Source organism: Molossus molossus, unplaced genomic scaffold (genome assembly GCF_014108415.1).
Source record: "Molossus molossus isolate mMolMol1 unplaced genomic scaffold, mMolMol1.p scaffold_m16_p_1, whole genome shotgun sequence".
NCBI lineage: Eukaryota > Metazoa > Chordata > Mammalia > Chiroptera > Molossidae > Molossus > Molossus molossus.
In genome coordinates this window covers 221,650,069-221,663,112 of record NW_023425344.1, presented here as the reverse complement: position 1 = coordinate 221,663,112, position 13,044 = coordinate 221,650,069, and the positions used below count along the sequence as shown (strand labels likewise).

Genomic DNA, 13,044 nt, shown 5'->3' with positions numbered 1-13,044 from the left:
GAGATAGCAATACCTACCACATAAAGTTGACATGAGAAATAAAACTATTTAGCCTGATGCCTAGTTATTAGCATCACTAACACAGTATTTCCCTCAGCACGGTACATATCCCATTGGTGGTACAAGGACAAACTTCTAAAACTAATAATCATTAAGCAATACTGTAGTTGGTATTAAAGAAAAAGGAATTGTTACCTTAAGCTCAAGATTTCATGGGTGTTATAATCACTTAAGATAAAGCTAGGGCTAAAAGAAAAAGTCCATTTGTAAAATTACTAAATAAATAAAGGTACAAGAGAAACATGGATATGACAAAAATGATGAAGGTGATACTCAACTAACTAAAGTTTAAGAAACATCGGTTAATATAGGTTTACCACATTTTTGAAAGTAGAGGCTTGACTGAATTATCCCATTATCCCATTATCAGGAACCAGTATGTGATAGCGTTCTGAATTTATTTCAATTGGTCACACTTTAACCAAATGATATTCTTACCCACACTTACTTCTGCATACTGCATAACTATACTATCACCAATTATCAAACTAGCCACAAGGCTAAAAAAAATAAATTCCTTGGAATAAAGCCATTTCCCCCTTTAATACAAATTAGCCAATATAAACCACTTCCCAACAGTGGGCTAATAGAACTATGCCTCCAAGGAAGGAAAGCTATGATTTCATAAATCTAGTATTATGATGTTTCTCTTTTCCCACAAACATTTTGTAACACCATCCTAATGTAATTTGTGGTCAAAGAGATGGATGTGAATGACTGACTGACTGCTTTACAAACGAATTTGTCATACCCTTTAGCAACAACATAGAGCGAAGAGAGGAAGTCTGAGGTCATAGGAGTTAGAAAGGGGGCAGCATGTCTGTAAGTAGCATGGGTTTCGAGAAAACTATAAAAGGCTTCCTGATGTATTTAGCATATGATGTCTCATAAACTTGGAACAATATATCATTCTTACAATTCTGCTGTAGTTAGTTGGTTTTGTTCAAGTTAACGATCAAAAAGAACTGCTTTCAAATTCCCAACAGGCATTTGTGAACACAGAGCTAGAAGAGGTGTGCAATACTATGCATCAGTATTACAGTAGTTCTGACGCAGATACAATAAACACAGATAACTTCAAGAGCAGAGATAATAGTAAAATGCAGCAAAAAGAATTAAGAAGTGATGCATTTTGAGTATTTTTTATTTGATTTTAAGTTCATATAGTTTAATTTTTAATGTAACTAGCTCACAAAATTTCTGAAAATGGAACAGTTAGTTTTGAGAGCTGTTGGGGCGGGCTCCTGCCCACCTCTGGCCACGTCGCATCCCACATAGCGTCACTACTACCTCCAGATTTACGTTACCTTATTCTAAGGTAAAATCTCCTGGAGAAATGTGGTAAACTTTGTGTGCCAAGAGACAACAACAACAACAAACCTCAGATATTGTAATATGTACTGCGTATGCAACGAAGTCTGTAGTTAACAATAGAAAACTTATGAAACATCTATGTACCAAAGCTTCTAGGAAATCAACTAATAAAAGCAGCTTTGCATCTTGGGGGAAAGAAATGCAAGCAATAGATATTTGGGGGGAAAAGGACATCAAGCTAAGAATAAAGATATCTGCCTCAATTTTCACAAATAAAACTAGTCAGAAAGGGAACCAAAAATAAAAAAAATAGCTACTTATAAATGAATCATAAAGATTCTATAGACAAACAAGTACCACAATATAAATGTTTTAGATGTCATCATTACATGTCAATACCAATGTTTTAATTTTTAAAATATAAAAGGGAAATTATAAGGAAATCCAAAGCAATTTCACTAATCCCTCTAGCCAAAGTAAACCACTGAGAGAATGAAAGAATGTATTCCACAAAATGGTCATTTATAATATTAACTAGTACTTTTAAAAACTTTCAAACACAGGTTTGCATTGCTCTCGTAAATCTTTGAAAAACTAAAAGCAGTTAAGTTGTTCTCAATCCCTCAAAGAAGTTCAATTAGCCAGTTAATATCTAAAGGGTGAAAACCCAGTACCTTCCCTTTCATGGAGAATATGTTTGCGTGAATGACTTCCCCAAACCAACTATAATCGTCTATGGAATTGTTTATTTCAAAAGTAAGTCTTCAAAGCTGAGGAAAGCATACAGCACACACACTGTTTATCTCTACAAGACGGAGCATATGGAGAGTGTACAGCCATCAAGTGTTATCACACTGCAGAACAAACATGTGCACGCGAACGACAGGGATAAACAGTGAGATGCGTTCACAGACTGGGGTGCTGGAGGCACATGCAAGGGTTTACAAAAACTGTAATGTTTAAGCCTCAGGAGGACAGCGGTGTAACTTGGCTTTACAAAGACTGTATGCAAGAGATTCCACTGTTGTTCTGAGTATAAGCTATAACACAGGTTTAGGCATGCAGGATAATTTGAGAAGTAGCCCTTAAAGAAAAGGAAAAAAGAAACAATTCCTGTCTTGTATTAAAAATTGCAAAAAAGCATCATGGATTCTCAAAAAGAAAAAGAAGGAGGAGGAGGAAGAGGAGAAGGAGAAGGAGGAGAAAGAGAAGAAAAACAACTAAAATCATAAATAGCCACTGAAGGATAAATATTCAAATGAAAATATAGCTGAAAATCACTTCAACCAAATACTTATTATAAAGCAAACAATTTAGTTTATTAAAAACTTCAATGTATAGCAATACAAATTGCTAAATTAAGGCAATTTTAAAATAGAATCAATTTTTGCAATGACATTTAGGTAAAAAAAGAAAAAAGGCACTAACCCTCCATTTAAAATGCAGAATTTTGTAGTTATCTCCCCAAATCCTCTTTCAATGTGGTCTCATATTGAAATATACATTATTTCAAAAGTCTAAGTTTTACACATAAAGCTTTAATAAAAAATAATAATTTCCCCCAAACTTCTGAATATCAGAGGCCATGCAGTAAATTATATGTCGAGTATAAAGACAGAAGAGTAATCCCAAGGAAATAAAAGCACTTTCTGTCCAAAGCTCAGATGTACTAAATGCAGAGGCTGAAATGAGGCTTGGATGTTCTTTCTATTTTCTTCAGTCCTCTAGTCATTACTTTAACAGGCAAAGAAAAACTAAACAAGCAAAACTCTTTGACGGAAGCACATACTTTCCACACACTCTAAGCGTCAAAGGCCTGTTCAGAGAAAAGGCCAAACAATCTACTGCATCTTCGACAGGAGGGACAGAATTAGGCTATGCTCTGACGAAGGAGTCTATTTCAGCTTCTACCAAGGCCTCATTGTGTAACCTCAGAGAAGAGATTTATCTGCTCTCACTTGGATTTAAAAATCAAGATGGAGCCCCATAGCCTCTCCTTAGCATCTTAGAACAGTGTGAGGTTACCATAAATAATGCCCATGAAAGCTTTGATCACTTCAGGAGGAAAAGATGAACTCTGACACAGGCAGGAGAGGTTTGAGAGATTCCTGAGAGAGCAGTGTTGAGTCAAAGTGGAACACAAGGAACAGATAAACCACCCATCACTGGAAAATGCCTGTTACCCCTTCTTATTTATTTTCCAGGTTAAAATGGTCTTTGAAACTAAACCCGTAATCCGACACCTAGATCATATCCAATTTTCACTTCTTTTACATGTACTTATGCCATCGCTACAAATTACAACATTTGAGCAGGTAAGAGACAGCTAGAGGAACTAGACTCATGATTGGAAAACCAGAGGAAAAACCAGGCTGCTTAACTTCTAGGCCTAGCTCCTTCTGACATTAAAAAAAAAAAAAAAAAAAGAGAGAGAAATTAGAAAGCTAAAAAGTAGATTTCAGGCCTCTTTATAGTCCCATTGCCTCTCTCATGAGAAGTCATCAATATGGCTGCCAAGCTTTCTTGGTGGAAAAATGATTTTGCAAGATGAAACAATTGCACTTAATTGACCTTAATTCCTGGATATACGCCAGTATCTTCATGTAAGTTCCTGGCCACAATGGTTTCAACTGAATCTTCTCTCTAAAGTCACTCATGTCTGTAATACACATCATTTCTACTTTTTAACTATTGGGCATATAATGATGGCAGGCTTCTTTCTTTCTTTCCCTAGACATTTGATTCACACACATTTCAAATGCCAGATTCTTACTAATATACTATATAGTACAACAGAACAGCATTTAGAGAGTTATAATGTGCACAGAGTAAAAAGGGAGAATAACTGATTATATAAACAATCTTGGCAAAACTTCTGTATTTGGACATAATCTGTGTTTATTCCACTGACCACAATCTTAATCCTTAGGGTTCGAAATCTACCATATAACCAACCAATCTTTAATCATTACCATCTATTAAGAAACAGTGGTAGATCACTTATAAATTCTTCTAGCTTTAACTGATTCTGAGATTTCTTTGTGTTACAAGGATACCTGAATGTGGTGTAATGCTTTCTTATAAACCTTCGTGTATGTTACTAAAACATTGACATCAAGGTCGCTATTAGGGCAATGATGGTAACAGACCTCTGAAGGTTGTGCCTACCTATTTATGCAGGAGGCCCAACTCTACCTGATGAATCAGATCATAAAAATATCATTATTCTCACTCTTAATTTCAAAGTCATTTAATTTCTTTGAGCATCAGAAAAAGCAGTTTGCTTAAAACTAAACACCGAGTAAACTACAGAACAGGGACTTGAACTTCCAGTGTCTGTGTTTCTTCTACTCTGCCTGGGGCCGCTCACCAGTCTGTAGCATTTCCTATACTACCAGAGGAGGGCACAGCAATCTGTGTCCAGACTGTGGGTAGCAGCCTCTGCTCCTTGATCCTTCCTATCACAATCAACCAAAGGGAAGAGGTGAGATGGAGAAACTTTTCTGACTGCTATTCCTTCTCTAACTCTGGATATATTTTCCCCATATAGATAGAATTAACTTTGTAATAAAAGAGTAACGTGGTATCCTTGGCCGGTTTGGCTCAGTGGTTAGAGTGTCGGTCTGCGGTCCAGAGAGACCCAGGTTCGGTTCCTGCTAAGGGCGCGTACCTCGGTTGGTTTGTCCCCGGCCCTGGTTGGGTTGTGCGGGTAGCAGCCACTCGATGTGTCCCTTTCACGTCAATGTTTCTCTCTCTCTTCTTCTTCTTCTTCTCTCTCCCTCCCACTCTATCTGAACAAAAAATAGAAAAATGTCCTCAGGAGAGGATAAAAAAAAAAAAAGAGTAACGAGGAAAGCTTCCCTTACATATTCACACTCAACAAGGGGAGGTTAACAATATAGTTGCTTATTTTTATGTCCCATCCAAGAATGCACCTCAGAATCTTTTAACTTGTGAAAAAGAGATTCTTCACTTTTTAAAGACAGTTCATTTTTTAACCCTTTAAAACCACCCACCTTCCTAACATACAGACATCTTAAGTTGTTTTTTAAAAGATAAAGAAAAAACAGTCAGCCTCTGGAAATAAGAGATAAAATGATAAAATTCATGACTATAAACTCTCCACAGTTTAAACTATAGCAGGGAAAAGAACTGGCTAAATTAAATTATCAGAGTCCAAAATAATCTGAGATCACATTGCAACCAGGAAGCAGACCTACCCCAGACATGAATTTAGAATATATTTAACTTGGAGATCCAAAGTTCTCTCCTTTCAGTCATATCCCCTTATTGCTCCGGCATGAAATCCAAGGTGCATTAGGTGCATGGTTGTAAATTGGCCTAATCTGCAACATTAGGAATCCCTGGGTCTTCAAATAAGCTGTCCAGGTTCTCTGGGTATAGACAACTGCCAGAGAAGAAGATGAAAAAAACAGAATGGCTCATTCTGTCTCCCTAAAGGACTTTTGCATAACTGTGCATACCCTTCCTCTGGGAGACTTCAAAACAACAGATTTGCCGTTTTTTGCTAAGAGTGGTATCCTAGTCTGCCTGAAACCGTGCACAAGGAACAACCATTATTTAATTAACTCTAGTTGATGATAATTTTGCATCAAATGGGGTTATGTAAATAAACTATCTTCCCAGCATTCTTGTTATAGACTTAACTAAAAGGCAAATAATCATTACTAATCTAAAAGCAAAAGTATAAACTGTGCTGGGGCAGAAAAGAGTAATGACAAATCCTATCTTCCAATGGTATGAGAGGCCCAGTAATGGCAAGATTAGTAATATTTCCCTGTAAAGTTTTTCTAATTACGTTTTTGACCCAAGATGCACTAAAAAATGAACAAAAGCTCCCTATACTGCATTATCAAATAGTCAAGTAGTGGTCATATTAATAAGGCAAGGAAAACTAATGTATAATGACCCATTTGTGTCTCAAATTTTTTTTTAAATGACATTTTCTTAGGAACAACATAATCAAACACATTAAATATCAACTGCCTTCCACAATAAAGCTTTCATAAATAAACTTGAAGAAAATGCTTCTTAGCTAGCAGGTTGTATTCCCCAGGTCTTTCCAGAGCGTTCATTTTTCCATGTCAGAGGTGATTCAGCCCATTGCCTACTTCGGCCCAGTGGTGACTGGGACGGAGAGGACCATTAATCATCAACAGGCCCCCGACCAGCCTGTGTGTGTGCAGTGTCCTGTTGGCTGTGAGGGCGCCTCAGCCTTCTGCCCCCAGAGTGCTTTCATTTAGCTTGCTGGAGGACAAGACAGCTCAGTGGGGTTCATTATCTTTTAGGATACACAGAATTGAAAGCTGTGTAATTTAAACGCAACTTTGGTTAAAAAATTTCACAAAAGTATCATGCAAATGTCATCCCAAATGTAACTGGAAGACTAAAACGTTGGCAGAAGCGCTGATGTTAAGCGGTGTTTTACACTCAAAGGCATCCAAATTGCGCGGTGGGGGGTGGGGGGGTTGTAGTACAAAATAAAAACAAACATTGAAACACTTTAAGGGAATGTGTGAGGACAGAAAAATAAGAGCATGTGTTGAAGCAGTCTTATTATTTTCCACATTTACTTATGTTTAATGAAATATTCAAAGCTAAATACAGGAATACTCTATGTACCTCTAAACCCTAATAAATGTGATGTAGGATGTTTTCCCCCTTGCTGAATTAATCATTTAACAACAACATATAACAAAATGTTCCTGCGTGTCTACTTTGGGCCAGGCACCATATTAAGGAATATACTGATGAACAAAAGAACATGTCTCGCCCCGCCAGTGTAGTTCGGTGGTTGAGTGCTGATCCATGCACCAAGAGGTCGCTAGTTCGATTCCCAGTCAGGGCACATGCCCAGGTTGTGAGCCCAATTCCCAGTGGGGGACATGCAGGAGGTGGCCAATCGATGTTCTCTCTCATCGATGTCTCCATCTCTATCTCTCCCTCTCCTTTCCTCTCTCTCTCAAACCAATAAAGAAAAAAAAAAGAACATGCCTCCTGCCATCAGAGATCTTGAGAGGAGATGAGGAACCATAACATGTGATGAACACTATGATGACAGGGTCACATGGAACAGACCAGGGGGACACCGAGCCAGCAGGAAGACCTACTTGAGACCAGAGGCGACGCAGGACAGGAATTAGACAAAAAGAGAAGATGAAAGCAGCAGAGGAATAGCACGTGAGATAGCTCAGGGTGCAGAGAGAGCTGAACAAAATGCAGAAAGAGGGCTAGGGCACGGACAAGGGGAACGGTGGTGCAAGACAGAGCTGAACAGGTAAGCAGGACCTGAGAAAAAGGGCTCTGTCCTGAGGACAGGAGTCACTGCGGTGTGAGAAAGGGGAACAGCGTGATCAGCCTTGGGTTTTTTAGATCACTGTATCTGCAGTGTGGAATACGGAATGGTGTGGTGCCAGAATAAATGGTAGAAGGCTACTGTCACGGTTCTGTGAGAAATGATAGCTCCTTGGACTCGAATGGTGGCCTCTAAAGTAAAAGAGATGTAGAAAGATTCAGAAAATATTTAGGAGGCAAAATGATCGAAATTCTGCTTGGTAGTGGAATACGGGGAGGGAAGGAGAAGACGGGGACAAGGGCATCTTCCAGGTTTCTGATTTGAACCTCTGGGAGATGAAGTCACTGCAGACAGAATAAGCTTGGAGAGGGTGGGGTGGGAAAGTAATGAGATCACAGCTGAGAATAAAATGTGAAATGTTTTGGAAGCCAGACTGAATTGGGTTCCAAAGTGAGTAGGAGGTAAAAAGCAGAGAATAGGTGTGATGGGGAAGAAAAGGCTCGAGTGCTAAATATGTAGTTGAAGTAGAACAATTTTTAAAGATACATTTAATAAGCTTAGGGGCCAAGAGGAAGGGAGATAACAATAAAGTAATACAGGACCTTTCTTTCTTTTTTTTTTATCCTCACCCGAGGACATTTTTCCATTTTTTGTTCAGATAGAGCGGGAGGGAGAGAGAGAAAGAGAGAGAGAGAGAGAAACATCGATGTGAAGGGACACATCGAGTGGCTGCCACCCGCACGACCAACCAGGGCCGGGGACAAACTGCAACCGAGGTACATGCCCTTAGCGGGAACCGAACCCAGGTCTCTCTGTACCGCAGGCCGACACTTCAACCGCTGAGCCAAACCGGCCAGGGCCCGGACCTTTCTTTCTAAGTGCTTTGTAAGAGCCACAGAGCTTAGCAACTTAGAGACAGTACCTTGTTTAAGCTCTACGACAACCCTATGGCATTGGCATGATTATCCTCAAACTCACACACGAGGAAACTGAGGCTGAGAACTTGCCCAAGATTTCATACAGACAGGCCTCAAATTTGAACCCAAGTATGTCTGATTACAAAGCCCAATGCTCATAGTCACTCGGCTACACATAGGATTTAGGAGAGAGACAGGATTAGAGAAAAATCAAGATCTCTCTAAGGTAGAAAAAGATGAGACCCAGACTAAGAAATGAAAGAAAACCTTTTTACAAAACAGAAGGGACAGAGGAGAGAAAAAAAACATGGGAAGATTTATACTTACAATGGCAGATGAGGAAGGAGTTTTCTATCTGAAGATTTCTATCTTTCCTATTGACCCAAAACTAGTCATTTGCTGAGTATCGAGACAGAATTAAGGAGTAAGACATTTGAAAAAATGACTGAAATTACCACTCATTCACTGAACAAAAGTTTTTGCATTCCCGCTCTGTACTGGGTACTATTCTAGGCATTTGGGATTACAGTAGTAAAAAAAAGAAAGATTAAATTCCTATTCACATGATCCTTAATTTTTTTATGGGGGAACACATAAAATAAGCCAGTATATAAATCAGATAATTTCAAGCTGTGATACTGTAATAGTGAACATTAAGCAGGGCAATGGGGCTGTTTACAGAGAACTGCTTTCACAGGGTGCTGGGGGGAAGATGTGTGTGAGGCAGCAGACATTATCTGAGCCTGGAAGAAGCCTTGGGTGAAGCATCTTGTCTTGCAGAATGGAGGAGAGAGTTATTTAAGGAATGAAACAATATTGCTGGGTAATTCTGAGAGAGCAGATGAGGTGGGTGCCTATGTATTTATAGTGATGTTAATCTGCCTCCAACTGAACTCAGCAGCTCAGGAGCAATCATGAGTTGCTGGGAATTTACCCAGCAGATATGACGGATGATGGAGTATAAGAGTCTAGTAAGTTAAGAGAGAGGTTAGAGATATGGCCCATGCAATCTAAACTGAAGGGAAGGGACAGTGAGTAACTTGTCCCCTATAATTGCTAGTCCACATATGGCTGAAGATTTGGCAATATAAACTGGGAAGATAAAGAAATCATGGCCAAAGAGGAAAACATCTGAATTTAGAAGAGAGGTAAAGAGGGTAGGAAAGTGGTATAGAAGAAAACGATTTCAAAAATGTGGCTTAAAAAAAAAGGAAATACAAGGGTATTAAAAGAAGAGAAATGGGAGAAATGGTACAAGTACAGTGGGCCCCCCTTATCTGCTGTTTTGGTACCTGTGGTTTTAGCTAACTCCAGTCAACCGTGGTCTGAAAATATTAAGTGGAAAATCCCAGTAATAAACAATTCATAAGTTTTAAACTGTGCACAATTCTGAGTAGTATGATGAGATTTCATGCCATCCCTCTTCATTCTGCCTGGGACATGAATCATCCCTTTGTCCAGCGTATCCATGCTGTACACACTACCTGCCCCTTGGTCACTTAATAGCCATCTGAATTATCAGATCGATTGTCCTGGTATCATTGTGCTTGTGTTACGTAACATTTATTTATTTATTTATTTACTTATTTATTTTTCCTTTTATTGATTTTAAAGAGAGAGGAAGGGAGAGGGAAAGACAGATAGAAACATCAACGAGAGAGAACGACTGGCTGCCTCCTGCATGCCCCCCACTGGGGATGTGGCCCACAACCTGGGCATGTGCCCTGACCAAGAATCAAACCAGCGACCTCTTGGTGCATGTGTGGATGCTCAACCACTGAGCCATGCCAGCTGGGCTGTGTTACATAACCTTTATAATAGCCTAATGCCAAGTCACAATGCCTATGTCATTCACCTCACTTCATCTCATAGACATTGTATCATTTCACATCATCGCAAGAGGAGCCAGTAAAGTACAATAAATTATTTTGAGAGACCATATTCACACAATTTTTGTTACAACATATTGTTATAATTATTCTATTCCGATGACTAGTTACTTTTGTTAATCTCTTACTGTGCTTAATTTATAAATTAAACTCTATCATAGGTATATACAGATAGGAAAAAAACATAATATATACAGGGTTTGGTACTATCTGCACTTTCAGGAGTCCCCTGGGGGTCTTGGAATGTATCCCCCATGGACAAAGAGAGACTACTCTGTAAGAAGAAAAAGAATGAAGTAGGGGACATGAGGGTACAGAAGAAATGACAGTTGATTTAGCTAAGTAGCAAAAGTATACTCAAAGCAGAGTATTTTACAGCAGGCAAAGAAATGGTGGTCTAGCCCCGCCAGTATGGATTGAGCATCGGCCCATGGACTGAGGGCTCCCAGTTCGATTTCCAGTCAGGACACATGCCTGGGTTGTGGGCTCAATCCCCAGTAGGGGGCGTGCAGGAGGCAGCCAATCAGTTTCTCTCTCATCAATCACCCTCTCCCATCTCTCTCTCTCTAAAATCAATAAAAACATATTTAAAAAAAAGAAAGAAATGGCGGTCTATAAATGTTGGGGGTGGGGGTGCTTAGGAGAACAATGATCCTGTGACAGAGAAGGTGTAGGAAAATGACGAGCATCCTCTCAGAAAGGCTACAGGGGAAATGGCTTCTCAGGGGAGAGCCAGACCTCAAGTCAGGAGGAAAACCTTCCTAAGAGTGGATTACCAATGCTGAAATTTCAGACAAGCCTGCCATCATTGGCATCTGATCCTTGTGTGAAGGAACCATTTCTCAGGCTGGGATGTTCATCTATGCTTCTATTTGCCGTGATTCCTCTAATATGACATTAACGTAGTAGGGAAAAAATCCAAGAGAACCACTGGTCTGGAATAAACATCCTTTTAAACAAATAAAAAAAAAATTATACTTGGAAAAAGAAAAGCAAAGCTGCCATGTTGACATCAGAACAGTAAAGCAGTTTATTTAGAGAGTCATTTGAACAAGGCAGACACAGTTTAAGGACCCAGGGGGGTTTTCAGTTTCCACCATCTGGTTATTTCCCCAGTCCTCTGCCATGCATCACAAAGCTCTCTGTGAATCCACTTAAAAAGGAAAGGGCTAATACTCCTTTTTATTTGCTTTAACACTGCCCTCAATAAAAGGTGGTACATCCAAAGGATAAAATAAATATTTGGCCACAAAAATCACAGTGCAAAAACATATTTATTTATGTGGAAAGGTTCTCTTTTCATTGTTGAGTATAAAAAGCAGGTTATAAAATGAGATGTTGAATATGATCTCATTTTTGCAAACAATAAATTTTTTTATTGTGGTAAAATATACATAACAAAATGTACCATTTTAACCATTTTCAAGTGTACAGTTTAGTATTATGAAACATTCACATTGATGTGCAACCATCACACCATCCACCTCCAAACGTCTTCATCTCCCCAAAGTTAATCTCTGTTCCCACTCCACGAAAACAATGAATTTTGACATCTGAACACAGAAAAAGTCTGAACAGGCACATACCAGAACTGTTAACGATGGGTGTGCAATTAATTATAGGTAGTTTAACTTTCCTACTTTTTAGTCCTCTATATTTTCAGATTTTTTTCCAAAAGAAACTTCATTTTTAGTGTAATTTTAAAACAATAATTTTAAATGACCTTTTAAAGGACATTGAAAGTTCAAACATTAAAAAAGAAAAGAAAAACAGGATTAGGGGCCATTCTCATCACTTTCTATAGATCCAGATTAGTAACTAAAATGTATCCCATGAGTGACCTCAAGCAACTCTATGTGTTTTTTAGAATGTAAAAAAAAAAGCCCTGGCCGGTTTGGCTCAGCAGTTACAGCGCCGGCCTGCGGACCAGAGTCCCAGGTTCGGTTCCCGCTAAGGGCATGTACCTCGGTTGCAGTTTGTCCCCAGCCCTGGTTGGGGTCGTGTAGATGGCAACCACTCGATGTGTCTCTCTCACATCAATGTTTCCCTCTCTCTCTCTTCCCCCTCTCTCCCTCCCGTTCTATCTGAAGATAAATGAAAAACTGTCCTCGGGTGAGGATTAAAAAAGAAAATTTAAAAAAAAGGCCAACACATTATCAACTGCCTAATAAACATTGCAATATTTGAAAATAAAAATGACTACTGCAGCATAGATAGCTACCTGTACTCATTGCCCATTTTCCTCATCTTCCTAGTAACAACAATCCCAATTCTTAGCTGGATACATTAATGTCCAACCGAAACAGTATTTTCTGGTTGTCCCTCTTGCAGTTAGTTGTGGCCATGTGACTACACTTTGGCCAAAGAGGAAGTGTTATGTGCAACTTCCTGGGAGTGCTCTGAAGGGGAAGGGACACACTCTTGTTGTTCTTCTCTCCTTCTTTCTAACTATAAACTGACTCAACAGCTGAATCTCTAGCAGCCATTGTGGACCATGAGGCAACATGATAGGAATGAGGAAGCAGGGAACAGTAAGATAGGTCTCTCT

At 39.1% G+C, this 13,044-nt stretch overlaps 1 protein-coding gene across 14 annotated transcripts in view; it reads right to left on the bottom strand.

Annotated features, from left to right (window-relative positions):
• RAD51B (RAD51 paralog B) overlaps positions 1-13,044 on the bottom strand; it is a 547,382-nt gene that overhangs the window by 383,261 nt on the left and 151,077 nt on the right. The window contains exon 9 of one of the 14 annotated variants that reach the window (XM_036267356.1): positions 226-246. The exons of the other annotated variants lie outside the window; for them this stretch is intronic. Coding sequence (XP_036123249.1) covers positions 241-246 — 6 coding nt within the window. The 3' untranslated portion in view covers positions 226-240. Of the gene's footprint in view, positions 1-225; positions 247-13,044 lie in introns of those variants that run through there. 14 annotated transcript variants of the gene reach the window in all.